We start from the raw sequence: 25,379 nt of genomic DNA, 5'->3' as shown, positions 1-25,379 counted from the left end.
TACTCACCTGTCCCACCACGATGGAAGGAGGATTTATGGTTGGCACTCGCTGTACTGTAAATTGACATCACTTTTGACTTTTATTTCCTTCTTGGTTTTTGGAAAGAGCACTTTTTTAGGCATATGACTTTTATCATAATGAATGAATAGATGAGTTTTGAGTTCGAAGTCTTTTATCGATGAAGGTAGAAAAAATCAAACTGCATCATTTTTGATCACATTCACTTTGACATGGGCGTCTGAAAAAATGTCATAAAAAGTAATTTAGAGTAGACAAATGACGCAGAAAATTGAGAATCTGAACATTTGTGAACTTGAGAATTGCCTAATGGAAAGATGTGCCATTTGTGCCTCTGGAAAAGGGTAAGACAAATGATAGGCAAGTTAATGTCAACTAAGGTTGCCTAACATTTTTCACAAGTCACATGACACAGTAGAGCTGTTTTTACCTTTGATGACAAAAGAGTTCCAACTTAAAACTCCTCTATGTTTTTTTTCACATTTATCAACTAATGATAACTGTTGGAGCTCTGCCCTTGTTTATATGAATACTTGCCCTGAATTCCATGGAATCCATCTGCTGTAGTATTATTTTGAATGTATATATACTATTTTCATGTCTTAATATTTTATTGCTAAATTTTCTCAGTGTATAATATCTTTTGTGTAAATAATACCATGTTTTGTGTGGAAATGTACAATAAGTCTTTTTTATCACGAAAAATAATAGCGTTATATAACCTGTAATTTTCCTTGATAAACCTGCATCTTAAAGTGCTGTATATGTAGTGTGAACTTATATTGTATTGATATTAAATATCGACTGTATCAGTTGCAGTTTAATTAGCTTTACGAGAACATGTATATATTTTATCATATTTGAATTTTAATGTTGCCTTACAACATTCACTGATAATCCAGTGATCAGGCCCTATTATTATATGGACTTGAGTTTGCAAGAATGAGAGAGAATTCACTGCTATTTTCTCTTTTTGGATCTGTATTTTTGGGCTCAAAATCCAAATTGGAGACTTTCTATATAATAACACTGTCAGCTCAGTCCAGTTGAGCTCTACATGGTGTTAAAGTGCCACTAATATTGTCCGAGCTTCATTGTAAATTTTGCCTTTGTGTTATTTACAGAAATGGAGCAGTGTTACACCTATATTTATGTATATGTTGGTATGCTTACTAGTACAGGTCCTATGCAATAGTGATTATTGTATGTGATGTCCCACCTGTTGTGATCTGGAGTCGAATTCTACTTTGTTAGTATCTTTACACCTGAATGTGCAATGTCTGAATCCAGATGAGTAACTTACACCTGTTACACACGTAACTCACCTGTATCATGTGCAGTGTATTTCATAATAAGACAGCCTGTCCATTCTGACCATAGATACATGTACTTACAGTAGGTGGCCACAATCGTCTTTTGGACATTAACAAGTGTATGTACATGAACAGTGGGGTGTCCGTGGCTCAGTTGGTTAGTGCGCTAGTGCAGTGTAATGACCCAAGAGCCTCTCACCAATGCAGTCGCTGTGAGTTCAAGTCCTGCCGGCAACCTGCGGATGGTCGTGGGTTTCCCCCAGGCTCTGCCCGGTTTCCTCCCACCATATTGCTGGCCTCCGTTGTATAAGTGAATTGTTCTTGAGTACGGCGTAAAACACCAGTCAAATAAATAAATACGTGAACAGTAAATGCGTAACGAGGCAAGAGAGTCTTCTTTTTGTTATTTTGTGGGTACATAATATCACTCTAGTCAAAGTATCTTCTGTTGTTTAGTTTGCCTCTCTCTGGTATTGTTGTTAAAACCTGAAATATGAGATTAGGGCACGTAGGATAATGTGCAAACATTGGTGTTGCCAGCCTAACCTAGACAATCATGTGACGTTATTTGCCATTATTACGTGATTGGTCCAAATGGGCTGGTTTAAAGTGGTGGAATAAAACTGTTGTTGGTTAATTGTTGGGAGGATTTTGAAATTAAATTATAACTGGAGACAAACATGTCCTAGAACAAATACACACACCGCCCACATCCAGACCTCCACCCACTTTAATACATGCACTCGCCATCTACTACATCCACACACATCCACTTCCCTCCCACTCAGATCCAATCCCTACCAACTACCGTCCACTCCTCACATCCACTTTACACCCATTCCTCACCCTCACATCCACTGGCACCTACTCAACTCACACACCAGCCTATCACATCCATCCCCACCCACTCACACCCACTGTCCACCCACTCACATCCATCCCCACACAACCATTTCACATCCATTGTCCACCCACTCACATCCACTCACATGCAACCCTTTCACATCCACTCACTCCCCACCCTTTCACATCCACTCCCCACCTACTTCACTCCCCACCCTTTCACATCCACTCAAATCCATCCCCTCACAACCCTTTCACATCCACTCACTCCCCACCCTTTCACATCCACTGTCCACTCACTCACATCCATCCCCACGCAACCCTTTCACATCCACTCACTCCCCACCCTTTCACATCCACTGTCCACCCACTCACATCCATCCCCATGCAACCCTTTCACATCCACTCACTCCCCACCCTTTCACATCCACTGTCCACCCACTCACATCCATCCCCTCACAACCCTTTCACGTCCAGTCACTCCCCACCCTTTCACATCCACTATCCACCCACTTACATCAACTCTCCCACGTACTTCACTCCCCACCCTCAACTGAAAAATCTACTTGACACCTATTCCCCACTCGCCCACATCTATTCCCCTCCCACAAACCCACTTCCCACCCAGTGATGCTTATTCTTTACCCACTCATGTCCACTCACACCAACTCCCCACCAAATCCTGAACACCGTCGTTTTGCCTAACATGAAGTCACTTTTCCATGTGTTTCCTTTTGTAATATTATGGTGACTGATCAGGAATCTGCCACAAATAAATTCTTGCCTTTAAGTTTTAATGATCTATTGATATTAAGATACTTGTGGTAGGAATGCTGTTTAGTTGGGATTCGGGGCAGGGGCTGGGATTGATATGGAAAGCATATCATATTTAAATGTAAATATAATAAATTTCCAAACATTGAAGGAAGCAAAATGGATGATGTGCCTGTCAATTTCGTTTCATTTGTAACAATGCATTGAAGTAAATATAAGAACTGTATTATTTATAAGGTTTAGGCATAATGCCAAAATTGCTTAAAATATGAAAAATATGAATTTGGCAGGTCAAATGGTAAGAAATGAATTCCATTTTCTTACATTATTGTAATTTTATTTCTTGCATTTGTACATGTATTTGTACAGGTAGAAAACTTTGTTTTTCTTTTCAGGACTTATTTTTAAGCCATTCTATGTAACTCTAAAGCGTGGATGGTATGAAGATGTGTAGACATTATATACTACTGTTGATCCCTGTTTGTACACATGTGTAGTATTTGATTGCATTCAGTGATATGCAGTAATGAAGTAGGCCTACAGGTAGCTAAGGCATTACCATGTAAATTTCCAAGGTTGCACAACCTTTCGATCCTCTTTGTCAAAGATCCAGGCCAGAGGATAGAAAGCTTGTGTAACCATTGAAATTTACGTGGTGACACCTTGGTTTCTTCATAATTACATGTATATATAAATATGTTTTATTTGTGCCAAATATGGATACTGTGCCGTATGTGTGAGTAACACGTTTCAGTAGTGTTATGTATGTACCAGGACAAAGGCCATGACCAGAAAAAATGTTTCTGTATACTCATGTGTGTTCAGGTAATTGATGCCATTTTGAACACAAGAAGCCAATTGTACATATATATGATTCACGCTTTGTCAGATACGTGTATATATTTATGGCAAAGGTGGGTAGTTTCAATACTTCAGGCACCCATTAACCTGATCACCATCAGGGAAGTGAAAAGTTTCAAGTACGGTATTAAACATCAGTGTTTTAGTAAGTATGGAAAAGATTCACTGGTGACGATTTACAAAATTTTGGTTTCTTCTTGGGAGTATGGGTATTAATGTATGTACATGAAGCTCTAACCTTTAATAAAGCCTTAAAGTAGATCCCCATTGCTGTGCCTTCCAAACTGCAGATAGATGGTATCATGTCCCCAGAATCGATTCCGATTAGTTAAAACATGGAAAACGGAAGGACAGAATTTGGTGATCAAACATCTACTCCACTACAGTCGAGCCATAGTTGACCTGATAACGTCACAGCAGTGTGTGTGTACAACACAGAGAACAGGAGATAATCGCTGTATTGTTACAGCTGATTTTGAGATTATTCCATGTCCAAGTGTGGCTTGCAGCTCCAAAAACACAAGCCATGATACTATAAAGTTACATACATGGCCTAAAAATGTCACAGATTGAGAAAATATGGACCAGATCTCATCAAAAACGCCCTGTGATGTACGGGGAACTTGATCGTAGTCATATGAGCCATGCCTTTTGAAAGAAATGGCCAAAGGACAAGCCTTGTACTATCCCCTAAAAAAACAAACGAAAAAGAAAAGACATCCGAATTTTCACTTCCGGAATGTAAAAGTTGTTTAGCTACTTGCTTGTTTGAAACAGAAGGCTGTGACATGAACTGTGGGGAGCGACTGGCCTTTGTCCTACAATGCTACAGGGCGTCAGTTCACACCTCACCCACAGGCCACTGTGCGTACCCCACCTTGAAGCCCGTAACGCGAACTGAGACAAAATTTAAATAGGCATTTCTATGTGTTACCAGTTGCTGTTTCCATTCAGTAGAATTCCAACCTTATCTGTTTTTGTGGGTCATACTTTTTTGAAACATAAAAGATTAGCTCCATTATTACTTCACCAGTCTTAGTGACAGACTGTCGTCTTCACTGCAACTCACAAACCGATGACCGGGCTGCTGTATCGCTTGACTTTGGCTATAAAAATTTATAGTGGACTACGAAACTATGCCAAATTCTGCACAGATACTACCATAATTCCATTGAAGTCCAATTTGTGTCCGACATTAACCAGGCAGGAGAGCGTTTGTGTCATCTATGTGGCCATTATATAAGCGAAAATCGGTCATCATATTACCCAGTGGCTATGCTCTGCATGGGACTAATGTAACAGATCTGTTATTAGTCCTTTTCCAGGATTTAATACAACTCCAGTAGCCTATCTTTCAAAATATTTGTTGTAAAACTGTTTTACTTATATGATTTCCAGGGTGATAATTAAGAGGTGTACGCGTAGAGGAAATCATAGATTAAGTTATACAATGGCTTTTGGAAAAGCAAAAAGCGGATAGGCCTAATGCATGGATTCGGCCGTGTTTTACAGAGCTTGTCCATACATAATCCCAGCAAGTCTTACCGTCATGACGTCACCTGGACAGGTCTCCACGGTCGACAAGATAGGCAGAAGGTCCAACTTCAATGGGTTTTTTTAAATGGAACTAATCTTTAAACAGTTTCACTTATGTATGTACTAGTACAGGTGAGATTTACCCCAGATCTATAGTTAAAATTTAAGTGAGTGAGTGCTTGGGGTTTAACGTCGTACTTAACAATTTTTCAGTCCCATGATGACGAAAAAGTCCATAGAGTGCATGTAATGTCCCTGACCTTGTTGCAGGACAGATTCCACCACTCTTTTATCCAGTCACTGAGACGACTTACCGAAGGCAAGTAAGCTGCCTCACGTAAACCATCATACTGATACAGGTCAACCAGTCACTGCACTATCCCCTTAATGCTGAACGGAAAAGCGAGGAAGCTACACTTTTCTCTTTTAAGGTCTACGTGTGACCCAACCCAGGACTGACCATGGATCTATCGCCTCCAAAGCGGACGCTCTACCAATATGGGGCAGTAAAGAATTTAAGTATTGCATTACCAGTTTGATTTCCGTTTAACAAAATAAAATCTGCAAATTTTTCAGTGTAGAATGAGCCACTTTTGAGTGGTCACTTAGGAACAGATTAAAGCTCAACATGAACTGGGTACAAAGATATTTTATTGTCAAAAAGATCAGATTTAGGCGGTCTGACAGCCTTATAAGATCTATTGAACTCTACGTAGCATAGCAGCCCTGCATAATGGTGTATACTACACGTACAATTGCACTTGATTATGTTGTTGAATGGAGCTATGTATAAAACAAGACTCATGTAATGAAAAATATATATACATGTATAAAGAGCCATATTAAATGTATAAACATGGAAATATCAACAAAACTACAGATCTAAAATGGAATGTGTAAAAAAAATCTACAAATAATTTACTTAGATCAACGGCTACAAACAGTATGGAATGGAGGTGATATATTTTATTATTGCTATCATTTACTTCCACACTTTTAGTATAGACAATCAAACCTTCTTAGAGATTGTTAGTACAAAACACTGTTTTATTCCGATATACACAACTCATTACAGGAAAACTCCAGAATGACAGTTTTGTAAAACTATGGCCTGTTTAAAAATCATGTCACAGTCTGATGTGACTATCCTTTCATAGGAGTGATACATTACAAGGCACAACATTTTTTTGATTAGATATTTTGTGACTACTTTAGGTTTCAAAAGACACGTCTTTGCTAATGGCAGAACTATGCAGGAAATGGCTTTGACTTCAATTTTGCATGTATGAAAGGGCTCATTGTACAATCTGTTGACGAATTCATAATTGTCAGTATATAATGCAATATAATGATACTGGCTCTGGTAGATTTCTCATTAGTAGTAGTAGCAACTAAAATCTTACCAAAAGCACATCTGAGACAGCTGGCATTTGTTACACTTAATAGATATGATAAAATTATGGATATGTAATTACATATTTTAAATATTTACAAAATGAAAACATAACAAGTATATATATCTTAGCATATATAAACCACAAAGAATACTTGTACCGTACAACAGATCTTTTAAAAGTTAAATGTTTGACAAAAGAAAATAAAACCGTTCTAACAAATCAATCTTTAACAGGGGAGCAAACTGACTCATACATTCATCACACTTTGGGAAGACTTTGGAAAATACCGAACTAAAGGGCTGAAATTCACCAAAATAAGTTTTATGTAATTCTTTGACTTTTAAATCTTTGCATGCTGGCTTGGCAAAGTTTATTTTTTTCTGGTGAACAAATGCACCTTTTAAAAGGTAGAGGGCTTTAGAGTCATGAATCCTATTACAGGTCATATTTCTAAGTCAGAAGACACATGTAGGATTCTTACACAAACCTTTTACATGAATTCTACAACAGAAGTCTTTAAACAGGAGTTAGCAAACAGTGGATCAGCACAGTCTGCATTCTTTCAATACCTAATAAAGAAATATTGTATTTGTTTCATACTTCCTGCATTAGGTGTGAATAAACAAAATATTACTCCAGAAATAACTTACATGCTGACTGAAGCAACTATGCTCTGTATATATATATGTTAATGTACCAATACAAAAAGCAACACACTAATGCATCTTTTATCAAAATTATAACGCTGTACATGTATCTCCACTTAAAAACTAGGACAAGCAAGTTAAACAAACCATGCTTTATTATGTAGAGAAGCAGGCCTGTGCAACTTGACTGCTTTCTCGTTCAGTACAGAAATCGCCATGTCTCCATTCACTTTACAATAAAGTGCAGTGAATTTAGTTCACTGTTAAGCACATTGTTTATAGCAATGTTCAAGTCAGCCTTTTTCTAGCTACTTGACTGCTGTTAGTTAAGGGACAAAACTCTTGCTGTATTTCACACGTTTGCTGTTTTCTGTATGTCACTCTATGGCTCCTGCAACTGGCATCCTGGCATGGTCATTACATTTGAGCATCAACCACTTGAGAAAATAAGACTCACATGTCTGGAACATGGCATGTAAATTCATGATGCAAAAGTTTTCTTGTTCATCCGACGCACCAAATTTTCCAACTTTACATGTCTTAACAGAAGAGGTAACATTTAATTGTGAAACCAACAGAAAATGTATGTAGATATTCAGCAACAAAGTTCATTCATTAACAATCATCACCCCCACTCCAGCCTGGCCCAACCCCCAAAAACAGCAAACAGCACACAGCACCTGTTGAAGACTTGTTTCTTGCCGCTGCAAGTAACACACAAGAGGCCTTGCATGTGCCCTTACATGTATCACAAGAGCAATGATTATGAGTCATGCTGATAAAACAGCATTAAATACACAAGTGTTTTGATGTGCAGTCTCACAGCTCCAAGGTGAATCTATGAAACAATAGTTTACTTCTCAGACTAGTGCGTCACTTAACCAGGAAAAGTACTACAAATCATGACTTCAGCAAAAGTAGACGCATGATGGGCTGAACATCATTATCACTATCTTGAAGGTTCAACCTGTGATGGCTGGGATGCTGCATTAGCACGCTGTTTCCTGTCAAAGGAGATAAGAAAAAACTGTCATTATGCGAGTAATTGATTCATTTAACTTTAGCAGACAAATTGCTTAAACATTGACTAGTTTAACCTCAATAATTACAACCCTTCTTGCATAACCTGGATGGTGGGACCTACTACAAAGGCTGAACAGTCTGGTGCAATATAAGCATGACAGGATTTTAACAGATGACTACATGAAGCCAAACATTGTTTTTGTATTTCAGAAACTTATTTAACAGGAGTATGACTATGTAAAAAGATACAGTGTACAAGAAAATGGAATGAAAGAAAAATATGAAGGCAATAGTCTCCATGCAAAAATGTGAACTCTTTTTCTTTTTTTCCGTCGTATTCTCAGCTTCTTAGATAACTCGGCCAAGGCAATCCTCTAAGCTATTTCTGGTTCCAAAATGTGGCATACGTTGTATCTACCACTACCTCTAAATCATTATCAACAGCAGAAATCTGAGCTTCATATTACTCATAGGGTCAGAAAGATTGCACTAAACATATATCCTGGACATGTTATAAATGGGAGACGATCTTTTACAGTGGCTTCACGCAGAACATCACTAACTTGCATGGTTAGCACCTATTTTCCCCCCAATGGAAAACTGAGGTCAGATGTTAAGCACACAAAGTAGTGGTATCATGCCTGAAGCCAGTGGAAAAGCCTGATTCCAATGCAAATGCAGTACAGGGCAAGACTTACTTCAGTTCCTCTTCCCTCTCTCTCATCTCTCTTAATTCCTGCTCTATTTTTGATTCTGCTTTCTGTCTGGTTTCTTTGTAAGAGAAGGTAGCACTACCGCCCAGGCTTGAGCGCTTGTTTGTGTTAGAGGACGGCGCAGCTGGGCTGGGGGGTGTCACAGACCCGTTTTTATGGGGCGTTTCCAGCTTCGAACTTGACACTTCGCGCTTCTTGATAAGAAAGTTCCGTTTTGGCGCCCCGTCTGTTTCATCCTTCACCTCCACATATTTCATTGGCTGTCCAATTCTTTGATCAGATGTGGTGGAGATTTTGCCTTCTTTGCGCAGAGTTTCTTCCCTTTCTATTTCTTTCCGAATTTCCTGTTTCAGTCTGTTATTGGTCAGGCGCTTCAAAGTACTGTTATCACTTGGCAAGTGAACTGACCTGACAGAGTTTGTAGGTTTGGAGGGTTCCACAATATGAGGCTGCTCAGCTTTTCTGTCTGCAACAGGAAGACCTTTAGCTCTACGGAAATCATCTTCACGCTCTCTGGCTAATCGAATCTCTCGTTCTATGGGTGTCTCACTGCATGGTTCATAAGATTTTTTGCTGTCTTCTGAGGAAGTATTAGGCACCATGGGGTGAACCTTGACAATCTTTTCTCTGGCTGATGGCGGATCTGAAGCAGTGGCTGATCCACCCCTAGTACTACTCTGGCTAGATGCTACAGAGTCCACTGACGAGTTGCGCTTGTGGTTACTCACATACGGGGATACATCCCTCTGCCAGGAGCCTGGGCGTGCCTGCCCATCAGTTCCACTGTGACCATTCTGAACTGCTTTCCCAGTGGTTCCTGCTGAAGGGGAAACAGAAGACTTGGCAGAATTTGGCGAGGGGTTGGCATACATTTGTTGTCGCAGTCTCCTTAACTCTTCCTCCCGCTCTCGCGTTTCTCTGAGCTCTCGAGCAATCAAGCTTTCCCCTGCGTGATCTGGCTGAGATACTGCACTCTCGTACGTCAGCTTGGGGCTGTCACATTCGCGGACACGCTCCATCCCGTCTGTGGACTCTTCAGCAGACGTGATCACAACGATGTCAGGTTTGTCCGAGATGCTGCCTCGAGAAGTGGAGCGATGGTTAGCTCTTTCTCGTCTCCGCTCTTCCTCACGTTCTGTGGCCTCTCGGATTTCTCTTTCCACAATACTCTCGTTCATATACACGCCATTCCTGTTATCTGATCCCGAGTCCTACAAAGCATGAAATAAGTACATGTTAAAATCTGTGAAACTCATACTTGATACATAAACATTTGCCTAAGTATTCTTGAGTCTGGAAAAGAGTCATATAAGTAGAAAAAAGTCCAGGACAAACCTTTGAACGGTGAGATAACAACCTCTGTGGAAGCCACATGGTGAGACAACAGTGCAGCTGCTAACTAAAATGGCTGCTCTATATGAAAAAGCTGGTCCTGAGGAACAGATCACAACACATGTACCAGCGCTTTGGCAGTACGCTTTCCCAATTCTGCCATACAACAGAAAATTTATGGAAATGTCTGTTTACAGTAAATTCCCTCTGGAGCCAGGCTAGTTCAGAGTAATCCAGGCCCACAGAGTAGCAATCACGGGGACTTACTGGAGGACTATCAGTGATAACGTGACTGGCTTGTGTTCAGTGACTTCCCTTGGGCGGATGTGCTATGATCAGATGACACACCGTGCCTACCTGCACATGTATGAGGAACAGCCAAGAGAGCACGGCAGCTTGTGTCCTACAGAACATGTCCCTCTGGATGATATTACTAGCCAAATTTTCATCTGACTGTCTGTATTATCATCTGGTTCACCTTAAACATTATGATTCATGCCTAAAATTACTCTCACACAAGTTCTTAATATGTACAGCTCGTGTGTTCAGCAAACAACAACAAGTATTGTGCTGTAAAATCATGAGATTTATGGATGTGTAATCAGAAAATAGATCTAAAGAGAAACTATGCCAATGAGCGCTACATGAACAGTGGCAGTGTTTATAATGGTCCATTAGCAATCATATATTCAGCCATCATAAAAAGTGACCTCACTTAATGAATAACTCTTTTCAAATATCAACATTTTTACCATACTCGTTTATGTACCGGTATGCTGTGTGCTTGGGATATGACATTAATTTATTGGAGAACATACATACATGTACATACTTCACACAAATAATATTTAATAAATAAGTACTCCAGTAATCTCTCAACTAATGCAATTTGATCCCGTGCATACAAGTTGGAACATGTTCAAAACAGGATAGTGCAGGACTCAGGTAACGATTAAGACATACCCATGTGCCATGCCTACAGTTCATCTCTGACAAATGACTGGCCCACGGTTATCAGTTTTACAAAACACATTTTGTCACAACTGGGTCATTAGCTTCATCCTTTGGGTTCAGAACATATTGCTACCTCAGCCTGACCTTGACCTGTTTTACCTGTTCAATTAATTAACCACAGATAGGATTCTCTGTCACAGAAACAACCATGTCCTGGGGGAAAGAGTTAATACTTAGGGATCATAGCTGAAGGCAGGTACTTGTCCGAACTGTGTCATATGCCATCAGTTTCAAATCATTAACAGGACATAACAGTCAAGTGCATGCAGTTGTTTCAGCACTCCAGAGTGCAACACCACATGTAGCCACATGAACCTTTATTTGATCAGCATTACAGTATCATACAACAACAGCAAGATACTTAAAAGCAAAATGAATTTAGTTATTAGATCAATTCAGGTTATTCTTAAAATCTATCAAAGGTATAAAATAATGACACATGGTTTATTCAGCTGTAGATTACACTACACGATTAACAGCAAAGTTTCTCACACTGCATTTTGAGAACAAAATTTAACATCCTGTTGATTCATAAACATTTCACCGAAAATATTACCGTATAATCAACAAACTGGAAATGAACTTGCTGTTCTCTGGATAAAAAGGTGCGGACACCAAATATATACATCAACCACAATCAACATACAGCTGTCACTGACCTCAAAGTGTAATATAGAATAAACCCTATGGTTATTTGCAAGGTCTTTGGCAAATGTATACCTAATTCCATTCCATTCATTATTTCTTTGGACATATCAAGATTATCTTGTATATCCCTAATTCCTAATTCCTGGTATATGTAGTAACAGATTATATGTCATGTAAGCGTGCCTAAAAATAACAGCATGGTATTAGTGGTGAGTTACTTAGAAGCTTATACATCACAATGAACACAAAACAGGCTACACAAGCAAACATCACAATCTTATTTTAAAACATTTACTTTCACTCTTTATTTATGCTTAAGCATGGCGACATTCAGGGATATCCACCCTACACCCACCAACCTGTCTTCCCACAAAACAAGTTTGCATGACCCTACCTTCTTCTATGCAGAGGGCAACCCAGCTTAGTACATGCACTTAAGCTTAGCTTCCATTATTCATCAACATTGTATATGTATAGCTGCCTGTCTAACAACTTTGAATGATTACATAGTAACGGTGTAACTTATTACACCACTGATGCAGGATGGGAAAATACCCTCACAATGTGACTACACACAACGCAATAGCAGCTGCTAAGTTTGAAGGGCAAAATATCAAAGTATTGCTCCACTGTATACTACCCACACACCTGCTCCACTTCATGTAAAAAAGAAAATATGTATTTATAAAAACCTGCTTGCTAGTCTGACACTTACATGTAAGAATGACTAGTCTAACACTAACATGTATTAAAGACTGGCTATCTGCATAACTGTACATAACATAGCATATATTTTGAGAGTATTGGTATTTACTACCAATCATTACACGAACTAACAATACTTTCTGTGAGGATATAAACAAAGATCTTCCTATAAAAGAGGGGCCTCTGTGGCTCAGTTGGTTAGCGCGCTAGCGCAGCGTAATGACCTGTGAGTCTCTCACCAATGCGGTCGCTGTGAGTTCAAGTCCAGCTCGTGCTGGTTTCCTCTCCGGCCGTAAGTGGGAAGGTCTGTCAGCAACCTACGGATGGTTGTGGGTTTCCCCCGGGCTCTGCCCGGTTTCCACCCACCATAATGCTGAATGCCGTCGTATAAGTGAAATACGAGTGAAATTTGAGTACGGCATAAAACACCAATCAAATAAATAAATAAATCAATCCTATAAAAGAAATGTATATGATGAATTTAACACCAAGGAACGCAATATTTTAACCACTACATGTACAGTAAAATATCTGGTCAAGATACATAATGCAAACATTACAGCTGATTCGGAACTCCTCACCTTGCAACTGATCCACTCAGTCTGGGTTGAGTGTAACAAGTTCATTGTATTCAACACTTGTCTGTTTCTTTCAGAACATTGCACATGTTCAGATCTGAGTCTAGTTTTGTAGGTGACTTTTTTTAGTGTACATTTAAATTTAATACAAAGTTCCCAAAACCGGCTTTCCAGCATGAGGTATTGGGATATTCAGAAATTCATTGTCAGACATTTCACTACACTGTATACCCCAAAACTAAAGCATGTTTATGATCAGTACAATGAAATCTTGACTTCTGAAGAAATACAACAAAGAAAAACCACCATTTATCATAATGCACTGATCACAATTAACTGTCGTGAATATTCAACCGGCAAAACTAGATTCAACAAACCAAACAACCAGGAAAAACAGCCTGGTGCATATATACATGCAAAATGAGATACTCAGGCCAGAAAGAAAGCGGTAATGTCACAGGGAATTCTGGAAATTTCCATGACCCTTCCTTCTCAAATGTCGCCTCAGAACAAGGTGACTCATTTTCCTGTCAAACACACCTGTGAATTTACCTATAGCAACCTCTCGGCTCAAATCTCAAAACCTGAATACAGCTGTATCTTTTTACATACTCTTTTTTCAGAATTAGGTCTGACATTTTGTTGTAAATAAACTAAAATGGCAACGCATCTCTTGTCATTAAACTGATCAAAAAAACTTGTTACCTCATTTATTTATTTCATTGTTGTTTTATGATGTACTCAAGAATATTTCAACTATAAAATGATGGCCAGCATTATGGTGGGGGGGGGGGGGGGGCACAACCATCTGCAGGTTGTTGCAGACCGTACCATGTACGATCAGTGAGAGAAGAAAAATATTAATCCAATCAATACATAAAAAAATTTTTTTTGTTACATTTATTTCCTGGATAAGTCAGCACACATGCTGCAACGTAAGAGAAAGTCATAAAAACACAACTCTCATAGTACTGTGGACTCTAAGGCTTAGATAAATAATGCAGGCTCAATCATATCTGCAGGGATTAGAGGAAACAATATATCATCCAGGTTAAGCTGATTTTTGCTAAATACACAGATACCAAACTAACTATGTAACTACAGACACCTAGCTCTAGGCAGGCCTTATTAATGATCTGCTCTGATGCCATCATGTGCTGTCCTGTCACAGCTAGGCACACAAGACTGTGTCAACTTGCCAAAGCTATAATGGTTACTCTGTAGACCAAAGGCAGATACAGGACACCCAAGTTACATGTAAGTTAGAGTAACCCTCTTTAACTGTCTTCTCAGAATCTATAAGCCTGGCATCAGTACCTTCTCTGAGTACCTTCTCTGGCACAAGTACCTTCTTAAGAATCTAAGAATTTCACCACGAAGGTTCTCAGAATCTAGACATGGCACCAGTATCTTCTCAGAGTCTAAACATGGCACCAGTACCTTCTCAAGATTCTAAGAATGGCACCGGAATCTAATCTAATACTATATCAGTACCTTCCCAGAGTCTAAATGTGGCACTGTATAAAGCCAAATACAAAAATAAAAAATGATACTTTGACAATATAAGGAAGATCTGTATTACAATTTGCATGCTGTACCACATACAAACAGGGTGGAAATAGCACAAATATAATAACATATATCACATTTAAGGAAGTCAAATTGGGGAATGAGCCTACTCACACATCCATTGCATGCAGCTATGAGGAAACAACAAAATATTCAGCTTTGCTCCAACATGCTTTCACCTGGGTGAACCTAGTCCATTAAATCACAAAGGTATTCCTGACTACGAACGACCCAGGCCACACCTTAACGCCAAGGCGGATAAATTAAAACACAGCTCATGGCAGCCACAGAACGTATGTTAATTGCCATCATTATAATTTAAGCTGTGTATAAATACATGTGGAGGTACGTCTCCTGTGTTTACTGATGAAAAAAACTCATTACCTTTGCAAAATACCCAGCACTCCCCTTCTTGACTAAGGCAGCTAGATACAGGTGACTTGTGTGATTAAACTGTTACTGGTAGGACTATACTACCTAGCTAAGTAACAGGACTTTTCAGCATGCCTTGCCAGCAATATTATGAACGTGAATGGTCTAGCTCCTACCAATAACACAGGTAAAACTGGCTAAGCTCAAGCTCAGGTAAAACCTCTAAGCAAGACTTACCTGTACAGTGCAGCCAGGTGTTGCCAACTCTCCGTGTAGTCTACCATTGATTTTTACTTGGTATTCATAACACAGCACTGCAGGGCTACACGGCTTTGTCCTGCGAGCATATACATGTAACTCTACTTGCCAGATCCATCCAAGACTAACATCTCTCTCTCTCTACACATATCTATAACTATAGCAGTATGTATATATATATATATATATATATATATATATAACAGTACTACCTAACACTGTGTATTCTACATGGATCATAAGCCCAGTAGCTTCACATCGATACAAACCAAACAGAGACTTCTGCTCAGTTTTTATTACAAGACATTAGGTATTTAAAGACAATGTGCCTAGTCTGCACCAGGATCAATACCCCCCAGGGTCTAGCCCAGCTTTAGGACTATGTCACAAGAATTAACTCCCATTTAACCTTGTAAATGCTCTGCGTGATGCCCAGCACCTCAGTACGTGCCAACTCTGTTCACCAGACTGTTTATCCCAATTATCTTGGCCAGCACATGACTAGTCAACCAGACAAGAGCTTATCATAGATAACTAAATAAACTATTCATCCCTTAATGTAATTACCTGTATCGTTGGAAAACAACTAAATGCTTTTCTTTTTTCCATATGACAGTTCAAATCAAGGAAGTTTCTTAATTCTTCAGAAGAGAAAGAAACTGTGTATTTTCCACTGTGTGCCAACTGTAGCATGTTTACACACCAACATGTTCAGACATTTTTTTGCTATGTCAAGTCGCTCAGTCCGTTGGTTCTTCTGACAGATATTTAGTCAAATTTTTGACATTTTCCTATCTTTTCACCTGGGAATTCACACTTGCTTACCTTTAAACCATCATCAATACTTTTACCTTGAACAAAAACAACCAAGACCCAGTGAGTTACCTTGTACACTGATTTCCATCAGAACTTTTTTCAGAACTATTTGCTTCACACAGATGAACAGAAACATTTCAGTAGTATTTAAAAGCCTGGAAATTTCTGCAAACAATTAATCTAATGGCAAATTACACAAATGTCCAGACGTTTTCCATTGCATGACTTTTAACTTTTTTAACTTTTAAGGCAAGGAATCATTTTAACAATTTTAATGCATGACTTGATTTGAGGGCTCAAGGCTGAGAAATCAGAATTACAGCACTACAAATACATGTACCACATGCCTTTAATGTAACAATATGTTACAAACACATCAATCTATGTGCTTGCCTTCATCGTTTGTGGGCAGAAAAAATGTAATCCCAAAAATACTGCAAAAAAATAAAGTGATTTAGCAAGCCTAGTCATGTCTGCTTGTTTGTTCTTGTGTTATCGTTCAATTTGCATGTTTGTAGTTGTATTTTTTGAGGGACATTAAGCTACTGATGCACTGGGACAGTCAACAAACAAGAACTCGCTACAGGGGTTTATCCTCGCAATAAACACGTCGCGTTGACATTTATCAAACACTTGCCATGCAGAGGGAAAAAAAAGAAAAAAAAACATCCTACACAAGGCCTTGTGTCGGCATGCCTTGTGCAATCCCTCAGAAAATAATGATGTAACGAGAAACAGGGCAAACCGCAGCAAATTACAGTCACCATTTTTACAGCCCCCTGTCGAGTATGACGTCATGAAAGCCATTAAAATACAATCCTCACATGATGTGGGTAAGCTGAGAATGAGGTAATTTAAGATGTATATGTATACCTGTAAATGTGTACCTGTTAAACTTATGCACACCTCACCTCCCATCTGTGTGGTTTGAGTATACAAGGCATCATTTGTTTGTACCTTCACAATTACAAGCTTGTCAGGGTTAATTTATCCAGTTCAAATTTGATTTAGCGTGGCACATGATGGGTGATACAATCTACAAGTGAGTCAGAACAGTAGCATTAATCCTTATGCAAGCATCAAGTTGTCATCTGCTCTGTTCAATACACAAATTATTCCAATGATTTCATTTTTGAGCGTGTCAAAAAGTTATAACATTAGGAGAGCACAAAATCATGTCTTCTGACTAAAGCTTTTGACAGTCATTTCATTTTCCACTCACTAGAATTTATCCGATGACATTACTAACTGATGGCTGAGCCTTGAATGTTCCTATCATCTGAGCTGGGTACCTCAAGTCAGAGACTTATCCACACCCTAAGAATACATAATGTATGTTAAATGTAAGAAATCTGACTTACATTAATGTCATTATTAACATGAGTATTGAGTTAAATTGGGGAACAGAGCAAAACAAGAGACAAAATACATCAGATATTCCACAGTAGTCATAACTATTTACAAACTCTTTAACTGCTGTACTTTATCTGTTGTATCTTAGTTAACATTTCAACAATCCAGCGGACTACATTTTGCCTTTTATGTACATCACGTGCCAAGTTCACCCCACTAACCTAATCTCTTAAAACAACTGATTTGTTAGACGTGAAGCTATTTTATGTATACCCTCTACATGCAAAACATGCACACACAGCTACTGGTGTGAAAAACTAACACTGACTTAATACTATTTTCCATCTCATAAATTGCTAAGTACATCCTGAATGCTATCACATGAAGACATGCTATAAAGATAGCATGACAGCACATAAGGACAGGGTTGCCATTGTAGAGTAAGCAGAAACAGCCGCTTGTCTAACACCATAGCCTAAGGCAAATGACCTCTGTTAAAATACATGTAGACTGATTTAGATCCTAACCTAGGGCAAGCTTGTCTCCCCTGATTGCTTCAGTTTATACCTGGGCAATCATCTTTCAGCACATAACTGACACGATGAAATACATTCTTCTTTGTTCCATTACAAGGATGATGGTCTTGGTGTCAAAACTTCTTGAGATGAGAATCAGGTGATTTTACCAGTATAGCATACCTTTGTGATTATCCACACAAATCTAACATCCTAAACAGAAACCTCACATGTTCACGTGTACATTTACAGAAGCATAGATATATTTGATAACCTAATAATTCCTGGAAGATCTATTTCCCAGCCCAAAAGAGTCATATATATTCACCTCAGCTGCTTTTTTTTTATATATATTACCAGTATCAATATTACTCAATCTCAATTCTTCCTTTGGCTAACAATGTCTAAATACTAGTCACCAAAACTGAATCAATCAGTGTATTTCCTACTTGTGGTACAATCTCCTAAACAGTATTCACTTTCAATAAATCAAGCCATCTGATCGACTATCTTCAAATCATGTTTGAGAAAAACTTCAGTTTAAAGTGGGATCACAGGAAGTATTTTACTGGTGGTCGTTGAAATTACAGAAAAGTGAAAAAATTATTTGCTGTAGCTTGCTCATTTTTCAAGTAGGCGTACTATTAATACTATATCTTACCTGGCTGGAGGTATTAGAGAGTCTTCGATCTTCTAAATTCATATAATCATGGTCTTCTGATGGCTGTAAAGGTTCCAGGTCAGCCATGACACGCCGTCTCAACATTTCAGCTGCTCTGTCCACCTCGGTCATCTCCTCGTAGCTGGCGTGCACTGGGGCTTCGTGCTCAGCAACAACGCCACGCTCCACTTTATCAACCGATTCCCGCCTTCCCGCATTCGCAGCTTCTTTCTCTCGTTTTAACAGTTCTTCTCGTTCCAAGGCAAGCCGAATCTCTCGCTCAATGGCACTCTCATTCTCATACATCTCTGTGTCCATGTTGTTGTTGTTGTTCTCCACGTTGACAGCGTGTTTTTCGTATTTGTGGATCTTCACCTCCCAATGTCGTACAGTTCCCCTAGGTTTGATTTCGTCGCCTTTCTGCAAGATGTTTTCCTGAAACAAGTTTTCCCAGTGCTTTTTAGTGTTGGCAATGTTGGCAATAGGTTCTCTGTCTACCTCTTCTGTCGTGTCGCTCTCTCGTATCACGTTTTCGCTGTACAGGTTGATTTTCGATGGCAAACCTTCACCACTAACTGATACTTTACGTTCTGACGGGGAAACAGTTGTCTCTTCAGCTATCTTGTTTTCCCACTGATACAATGTAGCATCCTTGTTGATGGAATCAGCTTCTACTTCACCTACAAATACAACAAAGTGTAGAATCAATATCAAGCACTGAAGGGGACATTTTAATTTACTGATATTTAATTTAGCTAAGCAAAACACATTGTTTTTACCTGTAGTTTATAAGCCGCACAGAAAAGACATTGAGTTTTCTATCCAGTCAAATCATCACATTTGCTTCATTAAGCTAAAGCAATGAAATCAACACTCAGAAAAGAAATATAACCTCTTCACTGATCGCGTTTACTTGATCAATCTTCCGGAATTCTGTCTGTCCATTTACCTACAGCAAAGATCTACTGACCCTTGAAGTTCCCAGCCTCTTGTCAACAGTCAGAGGATGGTTAGTGGTACTTTAGTGTAGGCAGCAAGTGTGGATACACCTTCAGCTTAGACCTCAACAAACACAAGTCCCCTGCTCTCCACCAGCTAATAGGACTGGACTGTCAGTGCCGTGTATCACAGCTAATGTACACAATGTACTCTCACCTTCAGCTTCCACTAAATACCTGGCCTTAGGTAATGACCACACACACCTGACAGGCAGCCTTAACTAGTCACTTCACCCTGGGGTCACGGGTGACTGGGGGGAGTAAACAGGATCTCCCTGGGTATTGTTAGAGATGGCACTGGTATGTGAACCAGCACTACTCTCACAATGCTTGAGCTCTAGTCCAGTTATAGTCTGGAGAAATGTACATATCTACACCAACAGGTAAAGGACACTAACTTCTGTAAATCATAATAATTTGATGAGATCCCCTCTAAAAGCTGCTTCTGCATTTATTATCCATACAGGTGAGTGTAAGATCTGCAAAATGATACTCATGGTACCACATGTCTTTGCACAAGAACTATTAAGGTAATATGAAAGTTGGTTCTAGGAAAACCTTTGTGTGCAATAACAAGTCCCACTACTGCTGAAAATGCTTCAAGAAGTGTACATATATTTTTATCCCCACCAATGCTGTGAGTTCAAGTCCAGCTCATGCTGGCTTCCTCTCCCAGCCATGAGTTTCCCCAGGGCTCTGCCCAGTTTCCTCCCACCATAATGCTGGCCTCCATCATTTAAGTGACATATTCTTGAGTTCGACATAAAGCACCAATGAAATAGATATATTCCTATTAAATGCTTTAAATTAAACATCAAACATACGAAAACTAACAAAGGTGAGAACAAATTCCACATTTCACAGAAACACACTAATGTTGTTATTATGCAAGACTCAGCACAGGTAAATCTATACCATGTCTCAATGACTTCATAAGAACTGTGCAAAGGTATTTCTATAAAAGCTTTCAATTTAACATGAAACTTATGAAAACCATTACAGACTTTTCCACAATAACAAGAGATACTTGTACTATTGATGCAAATGTTGTTAGAAGTGCACATGTATTCTTAGTAAATGCTGCAAGTTAACCATCAAACATATGAAAACCATTCTCGCTAACATCACAATGTACATGTACACAACCCACTGCTCTACAATCTAAAGTCTAAAGAAACTCGATGCTTATTTTATTCTTGAATAAACTCTAACGTGAGTATGTATACCATGTTCGAGCGACTTTGTTATGAAAACCTACACCCAATATTCTGTACCTTCTTGAACTGGCTCAAAAATGTCCCCTAGCCAAAGCTTCTGAGGGGTTTGTTTACCCAGCTTGAACATAGGGGCCACATGTTACCCTTAAACTGTGATCCACTACCACAGGTGTCACCTTCAACAACCACATGCTGCCAGTATTCACTCAGATGCTAATGGGGTCTTTCCAGGATCGAGTCACAATAGCCAATGCGGGTCACCTTTCTGTTCTAAACAATTCAGAAAATGTTCAAAGTGCATCCGGGCAGACACATGAAAAGGAACTTTATAACAAAGATTATGATATTATGAGGTCCTGGCAAAGGGGAAAAAAAGTTTCCTTTCTAAGTCATAGCTTATTTCCCTTAATACATGATGTATTTCATGCAAATTCTCTGTCAATCAGAAATTACGTCATTGATGAATCTACGGCGAACCTAACACATGACACATCTACACCCCTACAATTCAGGCTCTTCCACCCCCCACCCCCCCCACTCCACCCCAACACACGGTAGTTTTGAAAGTTATCACCATTGACAGTGCAGGCTACTTTAGTTTAAAGACATTTTGCCGTCCCCAAAAAACAACTGATAAGCTTTAAGTACTTTTACATGTTCGAAGACTGCATATTCGAACAAAAAACAAAACAAAACAAAACAAAAAAAAAATGTTTCAAGTGTCCTTTAACTGAACATGTCACACATCAGTCCACATATACCATGTAGCTCTTTGGCACTTATTCTCAATCTTCCTTGCCAACAAAAAGGTTGTGCTCAAACACACTTGCTAAAACCAGTTAACACAATCAGCCTGCAAGTGAAGTGGCTGTTCAATCATCACATTAAAGAACGGTCTTTGAAACAGCAGAGGTGTAAATGAGTGGGTGCAAATGAGTCCTTTATTTTCAGTTGTTTACAGAGAGGGCTAAGCCAATATTACTACTTTCTCCACCAAGGTGTGGTCCAGACAGGTCACTTGCACATACAGTCATGGATATTCATGTCCTCTCAAACTCCTGACAATAACCTTGCCAAACTTCACAATGAGGAATTATTGTTTTTATAACCATAACGATGATATACATATATACTGCTCGTTTAATTCTGACATAGCCATAGGTGTCCTAAAGAAACAGCTACCGATTACAGCATATATTCTTTTATTTACATTTCCAATGCAGTAATCTTCAACAGCACATTTTTATTTCCACTTTAATATCAGCAACATTTGTTTATAGGTACTTTATACATGTACTGATTCATGCAGTGAAAAAAGAAAAAAAAAAAACAAAAAAAAAGAAAAAAGAAAAAAAATACCATGTTCAATGTTTCAAATTAAGGAAAAAAATTTGGCATCTTTGGATTTACACATCACATACACTTTCCTAAAAGGCATAAAGTTTTTACAATGCAGTGTAAAATGCAGATTTATTACACATTTTAAAAACAATACATAATTTTTATTCAAAGATGTATTCTTTATTGACAGTGACCATAGTCAATTCTTCTGCATTTCATTCACATGCAGCAGTGCACACTAGCTCTACTGTGACTTTACCCAGAACTCTGCGTAGCAAAGACTTGTGATACTGACACTAATCAGTGTCATGGTGTGAATTATATCAAGACATGGAAGATTTCTCTCTGAATGGAGGAGCGGCCTTGACTGACTGGTTAAGTTGCTTGCCTTTTAACTTTAATATGTGTGTTAAAAACTAACCTTTGACAGAGAATTTGCAGATTGCCCAGCTTTCACTGTTTGTTGGGCCTTCCAGGTATGATAAGTGATCAATGGCACATGTGTGGTCATTCAAACAGTTTAAAAACTGTTAAGGACCAGTAATCTGATGGTTTAAGTCACACGTTGGAAAGTGCGTTAGTAAATTGTCTAAGGTCCCGAGCATAAAACTGACTGCCATCATAAATGTGAAAATTCTGGAGTAAAAATCAATAAATAAATATTTTTTTTTTAACTACACACTTATCATGCTTATTTGTGTAAAATATAATTGTTTGGTACTTAAACATTACACTGATTTGAACCTTAAAAATGCATGCAATAAGCAACACGTTGTAAACATTTAAGTCTCTGAACACTTGTGACACAAACAGCAACACCTAACTCATCCGTCCTTACGGAACACCTGTGAGTTGGGCGGAAAAAGCCATTCAAACAAACCATGCATGGGAGAAGTTCACAAAATACACCATGTCTGTTGCCATGGATACACCACATGCTCACGCTTTTTCATGTTTTTGCAGCAAAGATGGGAAAACAAAAATAATTGCTATTTTGTTCTTCTTGCTGATTGTCATGTTTGTCACATGTCACAAAGGACTCAGTGCACTTGGGTTCATAGTCAGGCTACAGCGGAGAAGACAAACAGGCAAAACAATTACAAATGGAGAATTCACATCTGTCATGAATGACCTTTCACTCTCTTGTCAAGTTTACATAGTGCATATTCTAATACCTGAAAGCATTATTTGCATGAAAGTGAAGTAATGTAAACTTTGGGTTATTCTCAGCTATTTCATAAACCCAATTTATTGAAGCTCGAACATTTCACCTAATCATGGCACTTCATGAACACGAACGAAGAATTGTCTTCAAATGCTGTGGTGAAGATTTGCATTCATGAAACTCAGTAACCTATCAAACCTCAATACTGTTTTCAGAAATAATCACTTCAAGAAAAGAACCTCAAGGGAGAAGGTCCCTTTATCGTGATGTTAGAAGATTCATGATGCTAAAAACCTTCTCTAATTTACAGAACAAAATGTGGAGAATCTAGCTAGTTCACTGCAGCAGATATAAAGATAACGAAATAATGTTTTGATGCACAAAGACAAAAACTTGAATATATAAATATATATGGGATATAAACTTGAAAACTTTTGTGGGAGAATGATTGTGTCTGGTTATACATGTATGAATTCTTGAGAAAGCAGGACAGAATTAAGTCTGTTCTAAATAAAGGCAATTAAGAACGAGAAATGAAGAAATGTGGAAATACAGTACACATGTATCCATACTGCTTTAGGAAAAGATCTCATACATGAAAGATTATACCGGAAATATTTTACATGGAGGTGTTTTTTACACTCATTGGCCTATTTTACCAAGGGTATACTACAAGCTATATGTTATACCAGCAATGCAATACATTCATACAATTTACATATCCCCATCTTCTAATGAGCCACTCAGGCCTGACATTCAGATAGATATACACAGGAGCACATAATATTTACCTAGATGCTACTGTGTGCATATTGTGGCCACTGTATTGATTTCTGTGTGGCATTAAGAGTAGGCTGCCTTCCCCAAAACACCTACCTGTTGAGAGCTGTTGTGCAGGTGGGTAATGCCTGCTAGAGCTAAAGAAGAGCACCTTGGATGAGGTGCACCTTGGGGTATCCATGGCCCCTGCTATTATGCCACCTCGGCAGCTAGGTGATCAACTTCTTAGCAGCCAGGAAAGAACAGGTGAGAATGCAGACAGGTAAGAAACCAGCCACTTGAGGTATCGGGCAAATTCAACAGCCTGGCGTAACACAGATCACTGACTGGCAAAGGGTAATACACAGCGGCAGATGTGAGCTATGAGACATGTCCCGTGCAGGACCTCAGCCACTAATCCCTCCTTGATGATAAGTTAGCTTTGTCACAGGCACAGTCCGACAGATTGTGTGCACCTGTAGGTGTAGGCTGCAGGTTGCGCAGGGATCCTGCTAAAGTCTTCTGCCCGCCTCCCTCTACCTCAGCCCTTAACACCGTGCTACTGCCACACTACACCTGTCTCCACAGTGCTACAGAAAGCCCAGGTAAGCCACACTGTCGTCCCACCACCGCTCAAGCAGGCGACATTTCCTTAGCCACATTCCTGAGATCAGGTTTAAGGGTCTGCCAATCACCCCAGGGCCTGTGTCGCTCCACTGACTTTTATAATCTCTCTTTCCAGAAACAAGTTGTTGTGGTGAGGCAGCTTGTACTACATACACAACAGCTCTGACTAAGTGAAGGATTGTAAACCGAAAGAAACTCACTGTTCAGCAGAAAGCACATGCCTTCCCATATCAGGATGTAAAATACCTGGAGAAATTCCTGCAGACATCTCTAAGATTGCCAGGTAAAGAAGTGGTATGCCAGACAACAACACTACCCACCTCCT

The 25,379-nt window shown here is 39.1% G+C and overlaps 1 protein-coding gene across 1 annotated transcript in view; it reads right to left on the bottom strand.

Moving 5' to 3' along the window:
• Window positions 1-5,985: 5,985 nt before the first annotated feature.
• Window positions 5,986-25,379, bottom strand: part of LOC135470815 (uncharacterized) — a 92,654-nt gene continuing 73,260 nt past the window's right edge. The window contains 3 exon segments of the mRNA XM_064749857.1: window positions 5,986-8,394; window positions 9,112-10,337; window positions 18,948-19,627. Of these exon segments, the coding sequence (XP_064605927.1) occupies window positions 8,340-8,394; window positions 9,112-10,337; window positions 18,948-19,627 (1,961 nt within the window). The 3' untranslated portion in view covers window positions 5,986-8,339.

Source organism: Liolophura sinensis, chromosome 7 (genome assembly GCF_032854445.1).
Source record: "Liolophura sinensis isolate JHLJ2023 chromosome 7, CUHK_Ljap_v2, whole genome shotgun sequence".
NCBI classification, from domain to species: Eukaryota; Metazoa; Mollusca; class Polyplacophora; order Chitonida; family Chitonidae; genus Liolophura; species Liolophura sinensis.
This window is presented reverse-complemented; position numbering and strand designations above follow the sequence as displayed.